The 23,033-nt window shown below is 35.7% G+C and overlaps 1 protein-coding gene across 1 annotated transcript; it reads right to left on the bottom strand.

The window, feature by feature from the left end:
- Window positions 1–21,158: 21,158 nt before the first annotated feature.
- On the bottom strand, window positions 21,159–21,992 carry LOC120110627. Its single transcript, XM_039126202.1, has one exon. The coding sequence runs from the start codon at window positions 21,990–21,992 to the stop codon at window positions 21,159–21,161; it is 834 nt and encodes a 277-aa protein (XP_038982130.1).
- Between the last annotated feature and the right edge of the window lie 1,041 nt (window positions 21,993–23,033).

Raw genomic sequence — 23,033 nt, 5'->3', positions numbered from 1 at the left:
CATGTTGTCACTGTATAGGTTCACATATTGAATGAATTTTCTTGTGATTCGTATCTTCTTCTGCTATTAGAAGAATTCAATAGAAATCACAAAAAAGGAAATAATTTATAGAAAATTATAATAACTGAACAGAACCTTGAAGTGGGGAAGGATGCTACATAGCCCAGATATTTATGTGATGCAAGAAGAATGGTAATGACAAGTTCGGCAAATAAAGCAGCACTGATAAGTACTATTACTAAATATAATAAGTAGCTCATGAATAATTGCAATTAAAGGAATTATTTTTATACAATTAAATTATACGGGAGTATTTGGCGTATAACTCAGAAAGTTGCTACTGCTTTTATTGTATTCGAGGATTAGATATTATGAAATCCATGCATAAGTTCATGTGCAACTATTGATGTTGTTTAGTACTAGAATGGGACTTTATTTATAACATGTATTCATTTCTCTGCTTATATGAGATTGTATTCAATTTTATTCCAGTGCATGTTAAATGAGTATCACACAGTCTGAAGACATTATTACTATCACATGATTAGCATGTTAGTTTCACAAACAAGAGGAAATCAATCTGACTGTTCTGTGAGACTCTTATTGCTGGATTGGTTTGTTTTGGGGAGATAATTATAGCATTTTTTGAAATCCGGCAACAATTAACTATAGCTTTCATTTGAGAAGCATGAGAACTATCATTTGGAATCAGATTTAAATTTTTTAAGGCTGTGTGATCAATAAGATCTGATAAATCTTAATAGATGGCTCATCCTGCAATCTCAACTTTCATGAGATTGCACTTGCTAAGTCTAGCATTCAAAGATGACACTTGCACTTGCTTCTAATGATGCTGCACAAAAAAATAAAAGAAAAGAAAAGATTCAGTGCCAAGGCACACACCATGTATAAGGAAAGTAGTTGCTTAAAAAGGATTATCAGCAATCACCATTTACCTAATCTATACTCATGCGTTTACCAAACAAGATACATTTAGTAAATAGCTGAAATTACTTCATCTGAAATCATCATACAATTTAGTCAAAGAAGAAAAAATAGAGTTCATAGTATGTCAGAGTCAAATAAATCCCCATAAATATGGAGCAAATTTCTCTCATGTCAGCACACTTTCAAAATACAACCTCTCCAACCAGTGAATGAATCAGGCCCTACAGCAAATGGTACCCATTCAATTTCACAAAAGCATAAAAATGAATTTAATTCCTTGTAAATATCAACCCAATTAAACCCTAGGAGTCAGTAACAAATTCTAAAGGAAATGCAGTATTATCCTTCTGTCTGGCTGAAACATTGCTTCCCTGTCTTCAACTCGACAGTTTCTTCAGAAGATTGAGGTCAGAGAGGTGACAAGGCCACTACCTTGCCAATAATTATTAGAGTCGGGGGCACCTAGTCTGCTAATTTAACTTTGTCGAACGGATCCTTCAGCTCTGCAAATATCTATATCAAAGGAACTTATAGCTCAAATTTTGTAAAACAAGGGTTGAGTAGAACAGCCATTGCCCGAGGATAAATTTTGTCGGTCCATTGTCTGCAAATCTTCAGTCTCAAGGATTACTTGATGATTCTACATTTAGATTTATTACATCTTTTCATAGAATTTTAAAAAATATGAATTCATTACTGACCATTTATTGCGGTGGGGTAGTTCCTTGCTCCACTGCAACAGCTGGAGTGTCTGATGGTAACTGGTAAGCCATGATTCATCAATTCCAGAGCAAGAGCTCAGAGGGTCGATCAGGATCAGCAGCATTTTCTGTCATATATAGAGGACCTGTTCCTCCATTTCTTGAGTTCCCGGACAACGATATCGCACATTAGCAAAAGAGCAAAGGTCAGAGGGTCTACGTGCAGTCGGACCTCCGGCTGCTGTTCCGGCCGCAACCGCCGGTCCTCTGGCCACAGCTGTCGTCGGAGGTCTCCTCCTCTCCTCCCCTGTTTCTTGGTAGGGCGGGTTCTCATCCCCTGTTCCGCCAAAGAAAAGGAGGATAGGGCAATGAAGAAGAGAGGCAAAAGAATGGATGAAAGCAAGAAAGAAAAAGAAAAGAAAAAAAAAAAGGAAAAAAAGAAAAGAAAAGAGAAAATAGGAGAGAGAAAATTGGGAAAAAATATATACAGGTAAAAAAAAGTTATTGAGATTTTATTTTGGTGTTGCACCGACCGCTTGGACTAGTCTTTTCTACCTCTTTACCCAGTTTGGACTTGAAGCCTACTCAAGTCCATTTTTGTTTCTCTATAGTTTCTTAAATTGTATGTAGATTTTCAAATAGTTGAATGTCAATTTAGTTATCTTCTTAAATGTTTTGGATAAGTATAGCGATTTGTCCAATTGAACCTAATGATCTTTGGATGAACAAAAGTAAATGACCTTTGCACAAACCTTACTAATTCTTAAATTATTGATCAATTTAATTTATATAAAATAGAAAAATATAAAATATAGTGATGCGATTGGCTCTGCATTTTCTTAAAAATTTAGGATCCATGATTATGATAAATTCATATCTTAGTATTGTGCTTTACTGTGGATGATTTATGCATGAATTATATTCTCTAAAATTATGGAAAAAAATTGCATTTTACTATGAAATGATTTATATGGCAAGATTATGCATTTTAAACTTTTATGATACTATTAAGCATGTTTTTAACCTAATTATATGGGTATGGTTTATAAAAAATATGAAATATTTTATGAGCTCTCAAATAGTTATGGACGCCCCTAGAAATGGGGGCCAATCGACACTCTGAAGCTAGCATCCAATGAAAACGGCCTTCTGCCAATGGGTTAAAGTTATAACGAATACGAACTATGATATCTTATTGATTATGAAAATTGCTTGTCACAGGTTATAGTGACCATATTGCGAAAAATCTGTGAGCATTGTTTTAAATTGATAGTATGGATAAATGACAAACATTTGATGATTGTAAATATTTTAAATTATATTTTTTAGCTTTACGAACTTGCATGATTTGTGCATACATGATTGGATTGCTAAGATATAGTTTGTTATTATGTGTATGAAATGCTTTGTTTTACGGTAAAAATTTACTTTCCAAATGGTGCATTAAATCATATAAAATTTTTTACTTGATCCGATGGTTGCTTATTGAGCCCCGAAGCTCATTCGTCTCTTTATATTTTTTTCAAATAATTAAGGTCGCTAGGAGTCGGGAGGAATAAATGAAATGAAGGACAAGGGGATACACTCAAAGCATAGTAGCAAGTTACTCATAAATTTAGTTTATGACTATAAAATTTTTTAGTTATGTAGCTTCGAAGATGTGTTGGATTTAGATGCTATGTGCCCCCTTCTCCTTAATTAATGAATGAAAAAACTTTGGACCACTTTCATTATTGAATAAATTTTTTATATAGATTTATTATTGTGGGCAATACCCCGCGATAGAATGACCATGTTATGCTCCGGATCTGGGGCATAACGCTTTATAACCCAACTTTCATAGTGTGTTTGCTGTATGTTGAAGATAAAGGGGCGCTAATATATCATTTACATTGAGAAAGGTCACTATTGTTTCTCCAAGCATATGTCGAGGCACTTTTTGCCTTATCCTACCATTTCTAATGCCATGACAACCGTTGGATGTCATGAACTTTGTTTTGCGACTCGATTAGACTGAGCTCCCTTGTATTCCTACTTTAATTCATCTCATTGTAATAAGATCTGAAACATGGAATCACCAATAGTTTATACTAAAACATATGCAATTTATTTTTGGAGTGTCAAATGAGTAACTTATTTGAAAAAAGTTTGTGGTTATGCAGGAGCAAGCTCCTCATAGGAATGATAGGCAAACGAGGCTTAAAAACCTAACATGAAATAACTCAGAGATGGTAATAATTTAATGACTTAACACACCATGAACCATATGCAAGATGTAACTGTAAAATTGGCTGCCTCAGAAGACAGTTACTTACAGAGAGGAGGAAAAAAAGCTGGTCTCCTCTAAGAGGTGAATAATGATGACAGCTAGAATGTTGAGGGCCAAAATCAAAATGGATCATTACTGAATTTGTTACCAGTTTCCACCGCATATATCCATGTAGCATAAAGTCTAATTGTTACGGAACTCCCGGTAGTTACAGATACAGCAAATAACGAAACAACCAAGCCAATGACTTCTTGCTATGAGTGAATTTGACATTGTAACAGTGGAGAAAAGATGACGCTTTAAGAGTGAAAGATAATGGCTACCAACCAGAAGATAATGGCAGTACAATCCACTTCTTCACATTTATAACTGTAAGCAAATTCTCAAGTATATCATCTGTCACGCCGTGCCCGAAGCGCGGCAGACTCCGCACGCCCGCACGGCGGACCATATAGGCATGCAAGACAACTGATTATATAGAAGCAATTACAAATCCTTAAAATTTATTTAAATATTAATTTAATCAAATAGTTTTTGCAATAATTTCAAAATAACATGTGCTGATATAAATCAAATAATATAGCTAATCTAACTAAAATGCCAATAATAGAATAAAATCTTTAGAATCTAGCGCACTCCTCAATCCCGTGCGATCATGCCTCTGGATCTGCAAAACAGAAAAAATACGATAATGAGCTGCACTAGCCAAGTAAGCAACATAATACCTCAGAGTGGGGACAAAGTATGCCAGATAATTAATCAAAACACAAAACAATGACTGAAAAATAAATCACAAATAACATATATATTTTTTAAATTTACTAAGCATTTTTATAAAAAACTCTGATACCAGAATCCTAACATAAATCTGCTATGGCCGTGTAACTCGGTGGCATTGGTTGCACAAAGTGCCAAATTTACTATTATTAACCACCAGTGGTAAAGGCGTCCAAAATCCACTATTATTGACCACCAGTGGCAATGGTGTCCAAATCCATTATCCTAATCACCGGCGACACGGTGTCGAAATCGGTTTCTTACAGATATATTTCGATAGAGCCAAAAATAATCTCCATTGGCAGGGCTAGAACAGATCATAGCCATGCTGAAAATACATATATATAAAAATAGATTTCATAAGTTGCCCAGTTATATTTTATAGTTTTCATACCATATAACATAATTTTTAAATAATATTTAACATGTCTGACCAATTTTACTAAGTACAAAATATATCTCAAAATTTAATTAATTAATGATTAATTTATCAAATAATTTAGAAAACACACTTTGAAGTATTAAGTTACTTTTTCTCGCTTTAATCCTATTTCAGGTAGGCAAATCATGTTCACCTATTTAAATATCACTAAATATAATTAACTTCTTTGTTAATTTCAAAGCTAAGCAAAACCAAAAATACTATTGGACATGACCCAATAGGGCCCAAACTTGACCTATAATGAGTACGGCCCAATAGGGACCGAACTTGGTCCACATTGGACACAGCCCTACAAGGCCCAAAGTTGGCCCATAACGAGCACGTCCCAATAGGGCCCAAGCTCGGCTCATAATGGGCACGACCCAGCAGGCCCGCATTGGCCCATATTGGACACGACCCAGTAGGGCTCAAACTTGGTTCGTAATGGATCTGACCCAATAGGGCCCCAAACTTGGCCTACATCGGACGCGGCCCGCATTGGCCCACATTGGACACGACCTAATAAGGGCCCGATTTCGACCCATAATTGGCACGATCCAGTAGGGCCCAAATTTGGCCCATGAAGGGAATGGCCCAACAGGGCCCAAAGTGGCTGAACAGGCCCAAGTTTGCCCCGCAATGGGCACGACCCAATCCCAAAGCAGTTGAATTGGGCCCAAGTTTGGCCCGAGATGGGCATGACCCAATAGGGCCCAAAGCGGCTGAACTGGGCCCAAGTTTAGCCTGAGATGGGCACGACCCAACAGGGCCCAAAGCGACTGAATTGGGCCCAAGTTTGGCCCGCAATGGGCACGGCCCAAAGCGGTTGAATTGGGCCCACATTGAACAAGCCCAAGCTTGGCTGGTTTGGCCTACGATGGGCCACTTCAACCCGTTGAACTTAGAAACAGGGGAAGAAGAAAAAATGGAAAAGAGGGAAGGAAGAGGGAAGTCGGCAGGGTGGCCGGAGGCCGTCATCCGGTCGATGGCCAGCCGACTGCAGTGGTGGCCGGCGCGGAGGAAAAATCGAGATCGTTTTTGGTTTGGCCCGAAACATGAGAAAGGGAAAAAACTTTCCATAAGCTTCGATTGGAGTAACAAAGGAAGAGCTTACCAGTGCGTCGGTGGAGGCGGCGGGTCTCAGCCGATGAGCGGTTAGGTCCTGTGGCTAGCGGCGGCGACGACGGAGCTCCGAACAGGAAGTAGATCTCGGAATGAGGCTCGGAACAGGGCTCGGAAGCGAAGTTTTGGTGGCGCTCGGCCGGGGTGGCACACCAGTCATCGGAGGAGAGGGAGGAGAGAGCTCGGTGCTTTCAGGAGGGTGAGGAGGCAGGCTTTTATAGAGCATCTCCACTGCAGATAAGCTCGCGGGCGGTTGCACCGCCCACGAGGTTTGTGGCAACGACGCCACGACACGGCCGACAATTGTTCTAACTCCCCAGCGTGGTCGGGGAGTTTAACTACTGCAGAGTGGCCGCAGCTCCGCAGCAGTTCGGCTCCGCAGAAGATGAAGTAGGAACTCCCTACTCCATTTCTTTGGGCTGGGCTGAAGTCGGTTGCCCTACCGGCTTCAGCCCATTTACTCCTCACATTCTCTCCTCCTTAAAAAAAATTTGTCCTCGAAATTGAACATACCTTACCTTGCAAAAAGGTTTGGATATTTTTTCTTCATCTCGTCCTCCAATTCCCAAGTAGTGTCTTGTTCTATGTGATTACTCCACTGGACCTTGACATAAGGAATCGTACGCCTCCTTAATGCTTGTTCTTTCCTATTAACCACACGTACAGGCTGCTCATCATATGTCAAGTCCTCTCCAAGCTGCAAGGGAGCTACTTCTACCACATGGCCCGAATCTGGAATATACTTTCTTAACATGGTAACATGGAAAACATTATGAACCCTTGATAGTGACGCTGGAAGTGCCAATCTGTATGCAACAGCTCTAACTCTTTTTAGAATTTCAAAGGGTCCCACATAACGCGGACCAAGTTTTCCACGAATTTCAAATCGCATTACTCTTTTGGTAGGAGATACTTTCAAAAGTAGATAATCTCCGACTTGGAATTCTAATTCTCGCTTTCTATTATCTGCATAACGTTTCTATCTACTCTGAGCTATCCGGAGGCATTCTCTGATTAGCTAAATATTTTCTACTATTTGCTGAATAATCTCAGGACCCATAAATTTTCTTTCACCAACATCATCCCAATATATAGGAGATTTGCACTTCCTTCCATACAAAGCCTTATAAGGTGCCATTTGAATACTTACTTGGTAGCTATTATTATATGCAAACTCAAGCAAAGGCAAATGACGGTCCCAAGAACCTCTCATATCAATCACACAAGCTCTCAACATATCTTCCAAGATCTGGATGGTCCTTTTTGACTAGCCATCGGTCTGAGGGTAGAAAAATGTGCTGAAACTAAGAGTGGTTCTCAAAGCTTTATGCAAACTACCCCAAAAATGAGATACAAACCATGAGTCTCTATCCAAAACAATGGATATAGGCACTCCATGCAGCCTTACTATCTTAGTACTCCCAAGATACAATGTATATCCAATATTATGAGCTTCTCCCATAATTTCTCTTTTTAATTCAGAGTTATTTGGAATACACATTCTGTTCCTGAATCTCAATGATCCATCCTCATGAATTCTGAACTTTGACTAAGAACTTGACTCAATATCAATTCTAATCTTTTGCAACTGAGGGTCATTTACTTGTGCAATTTTAATCCTTTCTATCAGGGTAGGTTGGACATGCAAATTTGCCAAATGTGTATCAGGATCATGCCAACATAAGTAATGTCTCCAGATTTTCAATGTGTTGCCCAAGGAGACAACCCAAGAGGGGGGGTGAATTGGGTTTTCTAAAAATTATGTTCCCTAATTTTTACTTTGAGTTGAATGCTGCGGGATGATAAGATGTTACTTACTTAAGCTCTAGGTAATTACAAGTAAAGTAGAGGGAAATTAAGCTAGAGCAATTATATTATTGCTTTAGGGTGCAATTGATCTAAAATTAACTTATAGTTGTATGATCAATTTTAATCTATGTGAATGGTAAGAATGGAGTGGAAGCTAAGCAAGTTCTAAACTATCACTTATAAATCAATAGGAAACAAAGCTAGAGATATTACACACTCAAGTATGAATGTAAGGCATGAAACACAAGAGATAAAGCATCACAAACACAAAGATGTATAGTGGTTCGGTGCACCCCAGCACCTACATCCACTTCCCAAGACCTCTTGGGAATTTCACTATAATCCCTCAGATTACAGCCGGTTGTTTTACAAGCTCACAACCCAACTTGTTGTTTTGCGAGATCACAACGAACTCGGTCGGTTTTCACAGGCTCACCGACTAGAACCAACCGATTGTTTTCACGGGCTCACAATCCAACCCAGTTGGTTTTTCCAAAGGCTCATCAACTACAACCTTACAACGATTGTTTTCCGGGTTCACAATCAACCCAGTTGGTTTTGCCCAAAGGCTCACCAACCACAACCTTACAACGTTGGTTTTTTCCTTTGGCTCACCAACAAACCTTAACACCGTTGGTTTTTCCTTTGGCTCACCAACAAACTTTAACCCCTTGATTCAATCCCTTGATTGAATCAAGTTACAATATATTAGACTAAGAATTTAAAGCAAATACAAGCTTCTTAACTAAGCAAATATAGCAAATATAAACAAATAGAGTAAAGAGAAGCCCTCAAACGAGATTTGAAGATGAAGGAACTCGGCTTCTTCTTTACTTGACCCTCTTCTGATTTGGCACGAAGTAGAGGATCACCGAGGCAGCACACGGATGGAGAGGAAGCTTTGGGATTCACTTGGATGCTCTTCTTCTCTCTATTTTACTTTGAATGGCCCTTTTGTGCTTATGGGAGATTTTTCTTGTAATCTCTTTGAAATCTCTTCCCTAAATGTTCTCTCCCACTTCCATACCTTCTCCCCTAGCTCTCCTCTTGATTTTATAGCTTTAGATGGCGTGGAAACAAAAATCTAGCCGTTAGAGACAAAAATAGAGCCGTTGGAGTCAAGAAAAAACTAGCCGTTATGCCTCCCAGCGTGCTAGAGTCGACTCGGCTGAAGCAGGAGTCGACTCGGCTGAAGCAGGAGTCGACTCGGCTGAAATAGGAGTCGACTCGTGAATAGTAGTCTGCCGGCACTGTAGCTGGGAGTCGACTCCGCACTGTAGCACTGAAGTTGGAGTCGACTCGAGATCACTGTAGCGCTGAAAATCAACTCTCTGTCTTTTTGTTTGTTCTCAGTCGGAGTCGACTCGTAGAGTATCGGAGTCGACTCGAGCACTGTTTCTTGAAACTCTAGAGTGCCAGAGTCGACTCTAAACTTCCCGGAGTCGACTCGAGGACTATTCTTTTGAATTTTTCTTTAAATTTGCTCCTCCAACTTGAATTCTTTAAACTTGAAGCTTGGGCCATAAATTGTAGCTTTCTTCCAACTTTTCTTGAGAGCTTTGGAGGCCTTCTTGTATTCTTCCAATCTTGCTATGTTCCTTGCAAAATAAATTCTTTCTCCTTGCAACACAAACATTAGTATTTATACTTCAAGGTTTTGTGATCATCAAAATCAATCTTTAAATCAATCTTTGGGTCATCAGTCTCCCCCTTTTTGATGATGACAAAACTTGGAGTATATGCAATATATTGTGTTCTAGAAGTAATGCATAGCTAAGTTGCATGAAGTAGAAAACATATATATATTTAAAATATACTTCATGATAATGCTTTAGATTTAATCAGCTTAACACAATCAACATATTTCAATTTAAGCTGATTTGTATTCAATTCAAAACATAAAGCATTATGAGCATATACTTAGATATTTCTCCCCCTTTTTGACAACATCAAAAAGGTTGCAAGATAATGAAACATTAAGCACAAAGATAAGAATACTCAAATATTTCTTTTTCTTTTTTTGTACTCTGATTTGCATGTCAAATTATTGCAAGAATATGAATCATATAACTCAAGGCAATAATGTTAGAAAAAGATTAATGAGCATAGATCAGAGCCAATTATAATGAGAACTCATCGAATGTGGTTCCAAAGATAGTTTTCAAATCAAGTGTAGGTGGAATCTTTCTCAAGTTAATTCAAGAAGTATCAAGAATGATTTTCAAAGAAAGCACGAATGAAAATCTAACCATTCTTTAATAACAAGTATGAAAGCTTGTTCATTTAAGATCTTTTGCCTAATATATTAAGTATTTTAGCAACATGAGAGCAATTGAACTAATTTTCAGAGTATAAGAACAAAGTTTTTTTTTTTAAAAAAATATATAGATAACATCATGTTGGATCATTAATTTTTAATGGCTTCAAAGTTCTTTCATGATAAAAGGAATATTGTGGCATACATATCAAAATATGAATTCATGAAATTTATGATATATCTTAGAGCATACATAAAATGCAAAGCTTTGAAAGTTCTTTTAGAGTTCTTTTAAAGACTTTCTTTTATTCCTTAAAAAAATAAGCACAATTTGATACATAAAAATATGAATTGGCACTAAATTGAAGTTCTAAAGAGCAAGCCAATTAGGACTCATTAGTAAATTCCAAAATAGATTTTCTGAGAGATACTCAAGAAAATTCAACACATTATTCTCCCCCTTTTTCATTAAGTTAAAGGCTCTTAAGATCAACTGTTTGAATTGCAATTTGGTTCATGATTTATGCATAAGATATATTAACCAAATAACAAGCCTCAAGGTGTATCATAAATTCTTTCTCTCTCCTTTAGTTATAGATTTATGCGATTAAGTTCCATAAAATTTCTTCTTCTGAAATTTTCTTTCTCCCCCTCAATTGATCATTCCATTTAAGAGTTTAGAATTTGAAGATAATGTTCAATAAAATTGTCAATCTCGAAAATATATTTTCTATAAGTTTCAGCTTATTTTCATAAGACTCAAGGTTTGAGATAAGACAATCTTTATAGAACTCATCTCAAAGTATAAACTTATTATATAATTAAAGCAAGTCTTGCAATATAAGGAGGTTCATCAAAATCAATCCATAAAATTCAAGGTATGCATCAAATTAAAGTAACTTTAGGATAAGATACTGAATATCTAAAGCTCCCCCTCAAAAGATGCATTCTTCTTTAATCATTCTTTTCTTTTGTTGAATTTCAGATTTTAATGATAAACGTGAATAAAACTGAAACTTTATGATATCAAGAATGTAGAGTGATCTAGAATTATTCAAAATTTATAGCAATCACTCTTTTTAATCCTTCAAGAACAAGTTATGCTTCCTCTTAATTTTTGAGAAAATGTACTGAAATATTAATCAGAAAATGATTCATTTGAAGCTCAAATTCTTTCAAAAGCATTTACATTTTCTTTCTTTTAAGAATCATTTGAGTGAGCTGAAATGTTTCTAGACTTAAGATCATTCACTCTCTTAATAATATATATATATATATATTGATGGAAGTATTTAATAATGTAGGAGAGAAAAATATATAGATGATCATTGAAGTATATATATTTATAGAACTCAATTTCTTAATCATAGTTTTTCAGCAATGTATACATGAAGCACAATAAATCTTTTTTAATATCAAAATAAAATCATATATTTAAAAATATTTGTTTGCAATTAAGATCATTGAAAGACACATCATTTAGACCAATATTAGTACACTTTAAAGATAAGAAATGATATGTTTCAGATGCGTATCGGGGCAAGCAATCAAGGCATCAGAATTATTCTATTTTTCTTAAGTTAAGATTTTATTTAGAAATCATATTGAGTTTAAGCTTTTATACAAAATCAGATTCTGAATTTCATAAAGATTTTCAATAGAGACTTTCAAAGTCATAATTTGAGATATGTATCTTTCACATTGTAGCTCATCTTAAATTATTACGATTGAAAACACATATTTCAAACATATAAGAGCATATTCAGAATATTTGTATTTAATATTGAGTTTCGATACAAAATAAAGGATATTTTAACAAGTATTAGGACATTATGTATCAAAGTTAGGCAAGTAGAAAGATAGATCAAGATCAATTCATTTTGCCTAAATAGAAATATCCTTCTCTTCTTCTTTTTGTAAATCTATTTAACTTTCAAAGATAATCGTGAATGATAAAACTGAAATTTCTTTTTAATATTACTTAAAAAAAACTTTATGTAGTATTTTAAACATTCAAACATTGGAACATAAGTTAGTTTGAGGCAAGGGTGAGGCAAGGACTTGTGAGCTAAGTTAAGACATATTTCAAGTTAAGACATATTTCAATCAACTTATCCAAGCATGGAGCATTACAAAATATTGAGAATCCATAATTTAAAACATCATGCCACATGTAAAATATATTATGTGTTAAGTCATGCATTAAAATATTAAGAACAAGCATGTCAAGGATCAAAATCAATTCTTTTTAAATAAACTCTCCCTATTTAAATGTAATCTTCCACTAATTTCATCCTTAAGGTGTGTTTCCAAGTGATTAAAACATGACTTGATTCTTCTTATATACTTTCATTTACTTTGTCATTCATTTCCTCATATTTTTTTGAATTTCTTTTCTTAACCAATTAATGAACATTTTGATATTGTTTTTCGTTTTTACTTTCTTATGTTCTATACTCTATTTGCTCCCTATCCGGTGGAGTTGGAAGGGGCACGAGGTACTACCACTAGCCTCCCTCTTGTGCCGTCCCTAATATACCCTACACCGAATAGTTGGGTCAAATAGTGCCGGGTACTACCACTAGCCTCCCCATTGGCACCATCCCTATGATGAGCAATATAGAAATGTTAAAATGTTTACTTCAAACTCTCCCTGTTTAAGTGTAATTAATTGCGGATTTTATCCCTTTCACGAGTCTCATAAATGTCCCAAATATATTATGCTTGTTTTGCTTTTCCTTAAGATTGAAGTATTTGCCTTTACTTAGATTTTACTTCTCTTGAATAATATCTATTTTCTTTTCTTTATCTCTCTCTCTTTTCGTTATTCTCAAGTAATTTACATGAAAGAGCAGAATAAAGAAATAATCTTATGTATCATATAGATGTATATCATGCAAACAACATTTTCATTGTGCTCAAGGATTCATAACTTCTCACAAGTTATTTTACATCAAAATTTTAAGCATATACTTGTGTATTTCATGGTTATGATATAGGCAAAGAAATAATTTAGTTTGGGCAAACCATGAAACAATTTCTAAAGTATAAGTCAGTCAATATATATATAAACATGATATCAAAAATTAATAATTAAAGAATTTAATCATGCCATAATAAGATTTAAGTTATTGACTTTGCTCAATTAATGTATGAGAGAGGTATCTAAAATTACCTATTCATTCTATATTCTTCAAGCCAAATACCTACTAGATTTCTTATGTACGAACTTTTGGCTGAAGGAGGTCCTCTCTCTTGTTTGCATGTGAATGTTTATTGTATCTTACATGGAGATATCCTTCAAGTTGAAATCTCTCATTTTCTTGCTCAAGGATCCTGCATTATTAACAAACTCTTTTTCTTTCTTGAAAGAAAGTCATTAGTTTCTTCAAGATACAAAACATTCATCCAACATATTTTTTAACTAGATGACTCAATATAAGATATGACAATAGTTGCATGTTGAGTCACTTTACTCAAGAGATTGTCTAAATATAAGCAAGCACATATCACTTGAACTAAAGAGATAGTTTCATTAGCCAAGATGGTTCAAGGATAAGCATGTGAGGCAATAGGAAGATTTATCAAGGTCAAATCAATTTCTTATTTTCAAAATCAATCTAGTTTAGATTTTATTTGCTTAAGATAATTATCAATAAGACACGCTAGCTAAGTTTTAATCAACTTATCTTAAACAGTTGTTTCTATCAAAATTCAGATTATAATTTATTTGTTATCAATAAAATATGATTCATTAAAGTTAGATTGAAGTCTTGCACAAGGGCACATAATGAGCATACAATCTGGTCTACTAGCTGTATGATAAAATAATTATTCTATCATGCTTCAATACAGCTTTAAAACAATAGATCTACTTTGCTCATCCTTTTCAAATCTTACAAGATGGGGTCATAGACATACCTTCTTCATGCCAATCCTCTATAAGAGTTTTCTTGTGGACTAACTTTGGTCAATGAAGATCCCCTTTCTTGTTTGTCTTAATTTGGAGTTCGAAAGAAAATGTTAATTCATTCATTATACATATTTCAAACTCACTTTGCATGAGCTTAGTAAAATCTCCATATAAATCTTCATTAGTAGAACCAAAAATGATGTCATCAATGTATACTTTGAGCAAATAAGATATCACAAATTCTTCTTTTTGAAGCATAGATTTATCACTATTACTTTCTATCAAAAAGGTTACTTAATCTTTTATATCATGCTTTTGATGCTTGTTCCAAATCATATATTGCTTTATCATATTTGTAATGAGTGTTTTCAAATATGGTGGTTATTTAACATATATCTTCTTTAATAAAATAAGCACATAGGAGTCCATTCTACACATTCATTTGATAGAATATAAAGCTCATAAAGCAAGCAAATGATAATGGTGATCTTTACTTCTAATCATGCAAGAATTTCATCAAGATCTATTTCATCTTTTCTTGATTTAGTCTTTTAGTATTCATCAATTTTTCTTCATTAAGTGCATTTCTGAAAAACTCAACTTGGTTCTAATTATTAACATATTTTCAGATTGTTATATGTAAAAGATTAATCATATACATATATAATTTGATTTTAGTATCTTGATAATAAATCATTAGTCTCATAAAGAATAAAATGAATTGATATTTCTACAACTATAATCTTTTGATTAAATGTTCCATATGCATTGCTTGATGAATGATATCCAAAAAATAGAAATATCTTTATTAGATTTGGCATTATTTTCAAAAGACCATATCAAGCTTAACATATACTACTGAAAAATATGAAAGATATGCAATAGATCATTTTCTATTTTTCAAAAGATCAGATGGAGTTTTCATCAAAAATAGATCTAATAGAAACCATATATATGACAAACAATGATGATAGCTTTTAACAAAAAATCATTTAAGTAGATGACTATCATTCAACATTGCCTTTTTCATTTCTTCAAGGATTCTATTAATCCAATTTTACCTATGGTGTTCTTGGTGCAGAAACAATTGTATTCAATATTATTTTCTGTGCACAACTTAATACAAAATTGGGTTTCAAAACTATGCCATGATACTTCTTTGTTTTCATAGTTTGCAAACCTTTTTCATTTGAACCCTTTTTGTGAGTTTGTGCCAATGTAGAAAATATTTCAATTTGAGTGCCAAGAACAAAACTAATGTAAGCTTTTGAAAACTTATTGATGGAAACAACATCTTTAGATTTAGAAATTGATTTTTGTTTGTTTCCTTAGTTAACATGCATAGCAAATTTTGACCTTTCAGAAGATAATCTAAGTGAGCCAATGGCAAGGTCTTTTGAGATTAAGTACATACTAGCATGAGTTGATTTTATATGCCAAAGATGGTTTCTTTAATCTTGGTATTCATAGTGCATATATTCAAAAGCATACCAAGTACACATTATCATATCTACGATCAATAAACAATAATGCCATGGATAAAAATTCTCAATCAAGCATATAGAGTTATTCTTAATAAATTGATTAATCATTTAGCAACTTATCCAATAGTGAGTAGAGCATACTATAAAATGAAGTGATTTGATTATAAAAGTATTTTCTATATCACAAAATTGATCAATACTTGCAATTCATATTTTAATCAAATACTAAGGCAAAATAATGATGAGATGCAAGGGTTACTGACTTCATTATTATTTTTGTTAATTACTTTTCATAAGTATATTTTAAGTTTCATTTGTTCCATGGGTATCTTGGCACACCTATGTTTACATCCTCATATTTTCATTTTGGGTACCCAAGCTTGCTTGGGTCCTTGAGAGTTAGGACATATGGTTCCTTTTGGAACCCAAATCTGTTTAATAGTAATAACTTTACCATTTGATTTAATTGTGTTAGAACGATGGGTAAAGTTGTTATGCCCATTCTTTTCATGTTTGAAATAAGTTATCTTATTTAATGGTTTGCTTGATGCATTGATAACCTTTTTCTCTAGAGATTTATTGTTAAGTAAAGGAGTCAAGCCAAGTTTTGATTTATCATAAGCAACATATTGGCTTTCAAACATCAATTTTAATCGTTCTGAACTTACAGTGAATTTGTTAATAAGAGATTTTGATTGGTTAATTTCTTCACTTAAGTTTTGATTTTCTTTAATTAAATTCTGATTTTTCTGAATCAATTGTTCTGAATTTATCCTTAAGCTTTCATTTTCAGAATTTAGTTTGTCATATATTTCAGCAATAGAATTTCTTTCTTTTGAGATTTCGAGATTTAGCTTTTTAAGATTTTTATTTTTGATAGCTAATTTTCTACATTCACCATACAAATCATGAAAAGCATTTAATAGTTCATCATAAGAATATTCTTCATGAAATTTATTTGGTGTAAAATTAGATTCAGATTCCACTTTATCTTCTAATGCCATAAAACATAAGTTAGTTACCTCTTGTAGTTCATTGTTGCTTCTAGTTTTCAATTTTTTGCTTGACTCTTCCTTGGTCAAGGCTTTCTTGCTTTTTATCTCTTTCTTCCTTTCTTCTTGCTTCCTCTTCTTCTTTGTCTTTAGGAAGCTTTTGAATTTTTTTGTTGTTCTTTCTTCCTCGAGTCGACTCGGGTTTACTTGGAGTCGACTCGACTGACTTGCGAGTCGACTCGAGATCTTCGGGAGACGTCTCGTTCTCAGAGGCCTAAAAGATGATTCTCTGTCTTTTGAACTGTTCTGCCTCGGAGTCGACTCGGGCCTTGTTGGAGTCGACTCGGCTAACTTGGGAGTCGACTCTAAAATACTTGGAGTCGACTCGTTCACAGGATCTCCAAAACTAAGTCTCTATTTTTCTCTAGGAGTCGACTCGGACAACCTGGGAGTCGACTCGGCTGAGGTGGGAGATTCAACACCTTTCTCTGCAATCTCATTGTTAGTATGTAATTGAAGCACATGTGAGCTAATCTGAGATTTATCATAAATATTTTCTAAAGTATCCCAGATCTCCTTAGCAGATAAGCATGCAGAAATTTCATTAAACTTCGTTTCATGAATAGCACAATATAATATGTTCATAGCATTAGCATTCAATTGTGCTAAGTCCTTTTCATTAATAGTTTGAGAGAGTGTGTGAAGGTCATTTATTATGATTTTCCATAAATAATAGTTTTGTGATTGAATAAAAATGCGCATGCGTGCTTTCCAATATGTGTAGTTTATGCCATTAAATAGTGGAGGTCTATCAATTAACTGTCCCTCTCCTAGAAAACTATCTATTTGAGTTGTCATGATCTTTGGCTCTTGTCGGTTAAGACTATAATTAATAAAAGAGCACCTGCTCTGATACCACTTGTTGCCCAAGGAGACAACCAAAGAGGGGGGGTGAATTGGGTTTTCTAAAAATTATGTTCCCTAATTTTTACTTTGAGTTGAATGCTGCGGGATGATAAGATGTTACTTACTTAAGCTCTAGGTAATTACAAGTAAAGTAGAGGGAAATTAAGCTAGAGCAATTATATTATTGCTTTAGGGTGCAATTGATCTAAAATTAACTTATAGTTGTATGATCAATTTTAATCTATGTGAATGGTAAGAATGGAGTGGAAGCTAAGCAAGTTCTAAACTATCACTTATAAATCAATAGGAAACAAAGCTAGAGATATTACACACTCAAGTATGAATGTAAGGCATGAAACACAAGAGATAAAGCATCACAAACACAAAGATGTATAGTGGTTCGGTGCACCCCAGCACCTACATCCACTCCCCAAGACCTCTTGGGAATTTCACTATAATTTCTCAGATTACAGCCGGTTGTTTTACAAGCTCACAACCCAACTTGTTGTTTTGCGAGATCACAACGAATTCGGTCGGTTTTCACAGGCTCACCGACTAGAACCAACCGATTGTTTTCACGGGCTCACAATCCAACCCAGTTGGTTTTTCCAAAGGCTCACCAACTACAACCTTACAACGATTGTTTTCCGGGTTCACAATCAACCCAGTTGGTTTTTCCCAAAGGCTCACCAACCACAACCTTACAACGTTGGTTTTTCCCTTTGGCTCACCAACAAACCTTAACACCGTTGGTTTTTCCTTTGGCTCACCAACAAACCTTAACCCCTTGATTCAATCCCTTGATTGAATCAAGTTACAATATATTAGACTAAGAATTTAAAGCAAATACAAGCTTCTTAACTAAGCAAATATAGCAAATATAAACAAATAGAGTAAAGAGAAGCCCTCAAACGAGATTTGAAGATGAAGGAACTCAGCTTCTTCTTTACTTGACCCTCTTCTGATTTGGCACGAAGTAGAGGATCACCGAGGCAGCACACGGATGGAGAGGAAGCTTTGGGATTCACTTGGATGCTCTTCTTCTCTCTATTTTACTTTGAATGGCCCTTTTGTGCTTATGGGAGATTTTCCTTGTAATCTCTTTGAAATCTCTTCCCTAAATATTCTCTCCCACTTCCATACCTTCTCCCCTAGCTCTCCTCTTGATTTTACAGCTTTAGATGGCGTGGAAACAAAAATCTAGCCGTTAGAGACAAAAATAGAGCCGTTGGAGTCAAGAAAAAACTAGCCGTTATGCCTCCCAGCGTGCTAGAGTCGACTCGGCTGAAGCAGGAGTCGACTCGGCTGAAGCAGGAGTCGACTCGTGAATAGTAGTCTGCCGGCACTGTAGCTGGGAGTCGACTCCGCACTGTAGCACTGAAGTTGGAGTCGACTCGAGATCACTGTAGCGCTGAAAATCAACTCTCTGTCTTTTTGTTTGTTCTCAGTCGGAGTCGACTCGTAGAGTATCGGAGTCGACTCGAGCACTGTTTCTTGAAACTCTAGAGTGCCAGAGTCGACTCTAAACTTCCCGGAGTCGACTCGAGGACTATTCTTTTGAATTTTTCTTGAAATTTGCTCCTCCAACTTGAATTCTTTAAACTTGAAGCTTGGGCCATAAATTGTAGCTTTCTTCCAACTTTTCTTGAGAGCTTTGGAGGCCTTCTTGTATTCTTCCAATCTTGCTATGTTCCTTGCAAAATAAATTCTTTCTCCTTGCAACACAAACATTAGTATTTATACTTCAAGGTTTTGTGATCATCAAAATCAATTTTTAAATCAATCTTTGGGTCATCACAATGCAAACACAACAACAATAAGTTCAAGATCATGAAGGGGATAGTTCTCCTCATATGATTTTAACTATCGGGAAGCATAAGTAACCATCTTATCATTTTGCATCAGCACACAATCTAATCCTCTCCTTGAAGCATCACTGTAGATGATAAAACCTTCACCACTAGAAGAAAGGGTAAGGATGGGGGCTGATACTAAATGTTGCTTACGCTCCTGGAAGCTCTATTTACATTTATCTGATCACTCAAACTTAACTCTTTTATGAGTTAGTCGAGTTAAAGGTACAGCAATAGAGAAAAAAATTTCAACAAATCGTCTATAAAATCCTACTAGGCTCAAGAAACTGCGAATCTCAGAAACACTGTTTGGCCTACTCCAGTTGACCACTGCTCCAACCTTCTTTGGATCCACATAGATTCCCTCTTTAGATATCACATGTCTTAGGAACATCATACTGTCTAGCCAAAATTCATTTTCTTCAATTTACCATACAACTGCTCATGTCTTAGAGTTTCTAGTACTATCTTCAAATGCTGCTCATGCTCGGCCTGACTTCCAAAATAAATTAAAATATCATCAATAAAGACAACCACAAATTTATCTAAAAAGGGTCCAAACACCCTGTTCATCAGATCCATAAAAGCTGTAGGAGCATTTGTCAGCCCAAATGGCATGGCCAAAAATTCATAGTGCCCGTACCGAGTACTAAAAGCAGTCTTAGGCACACCTTCAGCCCTTATTTTTAACTGATGGTACCCAGAACGAAGATCAATTTTGGAGAATACTTGAGCACCCTTTAATCAATCAAATAGGTCATCAATTCTTGGTAGAGGATACTTATTCTTTACTGTCACTTTATTTATCTCTCGATAATCAATACATAACCTCATACTGCCATCTTTCTTCTTTACAAACAATATTGGAGCTCCCCAAGGTGAAACACTAGGTCGAATGAAGCCTTTATCAAGCAGATCTTGCAACTGCTCCTTTAATTCGTTCATTTCAGCTGGAGCCATTCTATAGGGAGTTTTGGAGATTGGTGTGGTATTGAGAATCAAATCAATTGCAAATTTAATTTCTCTATATGGTGGCAAACCAAGGAGTTCTTCTGAAAAAATATTAGGGTATTTCTTCACTACTAGGATATCCTCTAATCTTTGATTTGATTGCCTGGTATCCACTGCTGTGGCAATATATGTCATACTCCCCTTCTTGAGTAGCCACTTTATTTGCATAACAGACACAACTAGAGGGGAAGCATAAACACTACTATCCATAAAGCTAAATTCAGTATCCCCAGAAATTTGGAAGTTTACCAATTTTTCATAGCAGTTATGGTAGCAAAATGTGCCGCTAACCAGTCGATACCCAAAATTATGTCAAAATCATGCATGTCAATGACTATCAAATCAGCAGTCAAGTCTCTACTTACTATCTGAATTGAACAAGTCTTGTAGACCTGATTAGCGATCACCCCACCCCCGACAGGGGTGCTAACATGCAAATCATAATCTAATGGCACACAAAGCAGGTCATATTTTTGCACAAATACAGATGACACAAAAGAATGTGTAGCACTAAAATTAAACAATACAAGGGCATAAATAGATGCAACTGGTAATGTACTTGACACCATAGTGTTGGATGTTTGAGTATCTTGCTGAGTTAGTGCATAAACACGGCCTTGTGCGGTCTCCCCCTTATGCTACTTGGGAGAAGAAGGCTGAGCTGGTTGAACCGGAGCAAAAAAAGCTTGCACTTGCTAGGTCCTTGTAGCCTGAGGCCTCTGTACTGATTGAGATACTTGCTGATTGCATGGGCACTTCTTTATCTTATGACCCTGCTGGCCGCATCTGAAACAGGCGTTGGATAACCGTCTATAGAGTTCTATCTTATGGGCACCTCCACATGCTTCACATTTAGACCGGTCTTGCTGATGCTGAGTAGTTCTCCCATAAGATTCATGCTTCTCTGATTGCCAAGATCTATTATGAGATTTCGCAGTTTTGCTAGAATTTTGTCCACTGCGGGTATTAAAATCTCTGCTCCTCTTCTTTTGTTTCCCATTTTTAACATCCTGTGTTTCCTTCCACACAATTTCCATATTCTTGGCCATATCTACCAGAACATCATAGCTTGCTGAGTGCATTGCGGCCAAACCCCGATGTAAGTGAGACTTCAACCCTTCTTCGAATCTCCTTATCTTGGACTCTGCATCCATAATGAGGGTGGGAGCAAACCGAAACAGCTTATCAAACTTTGCCTCATACTCATCCACGGTTATAGTTCCTTGAGATATATTGAGAAATTCTCTCTCTAACTCCCTCAGGCGACTAAAAGGAAAATATTTGGAGTAAAAGGTTGTGCGAAACCCCTGCCAGGTAACTGGCTCATGCCTATGAGCCAATGTGTGCTCCACAGACTTCCACCAATGATGAGCTCTATCCTGAAGCATATAAATAGCGAATCTGACTTTTTCTTCATCAGTGATGCGCTCCACAAAATTCCACCAATGTGCGCTCCACAGACTTCCACCAATAATGAGCCATTTTCTTGAATTTTGCTGCACTCCTTCTTTGCTCAAAAGGACCAACATCTTACTAGATTGATTGTTGACATTATTGCCTCTGTTGGCGTACTAATCCGACAACCTCCTCAATCAGTTCGAGCACTCGGATTTGATTCCCTGCAACATTTTTTGGAGTCATCATTGATTGACTGAGGATTGGCTGATTCACCATTAATTGACCAGCCCCTCCTTCTTGGTGAATTCCAGACACCACATTCTAGGGCCTTGGGCTTTGCGATGCCTCGGTTGCTTGGTTAGTAGGGACTCTACCCCGAAAGCCCCAACTATCTGATTTAGACTATGGGCACGACGATGCGGCATTTTGATTCAGTAAAATAGGCAAATGTCACAAGATCATTCAAATAGAATAACAAAAGGTTATTAGCAAAAAGTAATTAATATTATTCCCTTGTCTAATTTCTACCTATCTCTCAGTCTTTCCGACGAATCCTAGGGATCCTAAAACCTACCACCAAATTTGTCACACCCCAACCCGGAGCACGGCAGACGCCGCATGCTCGCACGGTGGACCATACAGGCATGCAAGGCAGCTGATCATATCAAAGCAATTACAAATCCTTAAAATTTATTTAAATATTAATTTAATCAAATAGTTCTTACAATAATTTGAAAATAATATGTGCTGATATAAATCAAATAATCTAGCTAAACTAACATAAATGCCAATAATAGAATAAAATCTTTAGAATTTAACATACTTCCCAATCCTGTGCGATCATGCCTCTAGATCTGAAAAACAGAAAAGAAAATGATAATGAGATACACTAGCCCAGTAAGCAACATAATATCCTAGAGCAGGATCAAGGCATATTAGATAATTAATCAAAACACAAAACAACGACTGGAAAATAAATCACAAATAAACTATTTTTTTTTCTTTTGAAATTTGCTAAGCATTTTTATAAAAAACTTTGATACCAGATTCCAACATAAATTGGCTAGGGCCACGTAACCTAGTGGCATAGGTTGCACAAAGTGCCAAATCTACTATTATTAACCACCGGTGGCAACGGTGTCCAAATCTATTATTATTAACTATCGGTGGCA

Source organism: Phoenix dactylifera, chromosome 4 (genome assembly GCF_009389715.1).
Source record: "Phoenix dactylifera cultivar Barhee BC4 chromosome 4, palm_55x_up_171113_PBpolish2nd_filt_p, whole genome shotgun sequence".
NCBI lineage: Eukaryota > Viridiplantae > Streptophyta > Magnoliopsida > Arecales > Arecaceae > Phoenix > Phoenix dactylifera.
The sequence above is the reverse complement of the archived record's forward strand: the minus strand, read 5'-3'. Positions and strand labels throughout refer to the sequence as shown.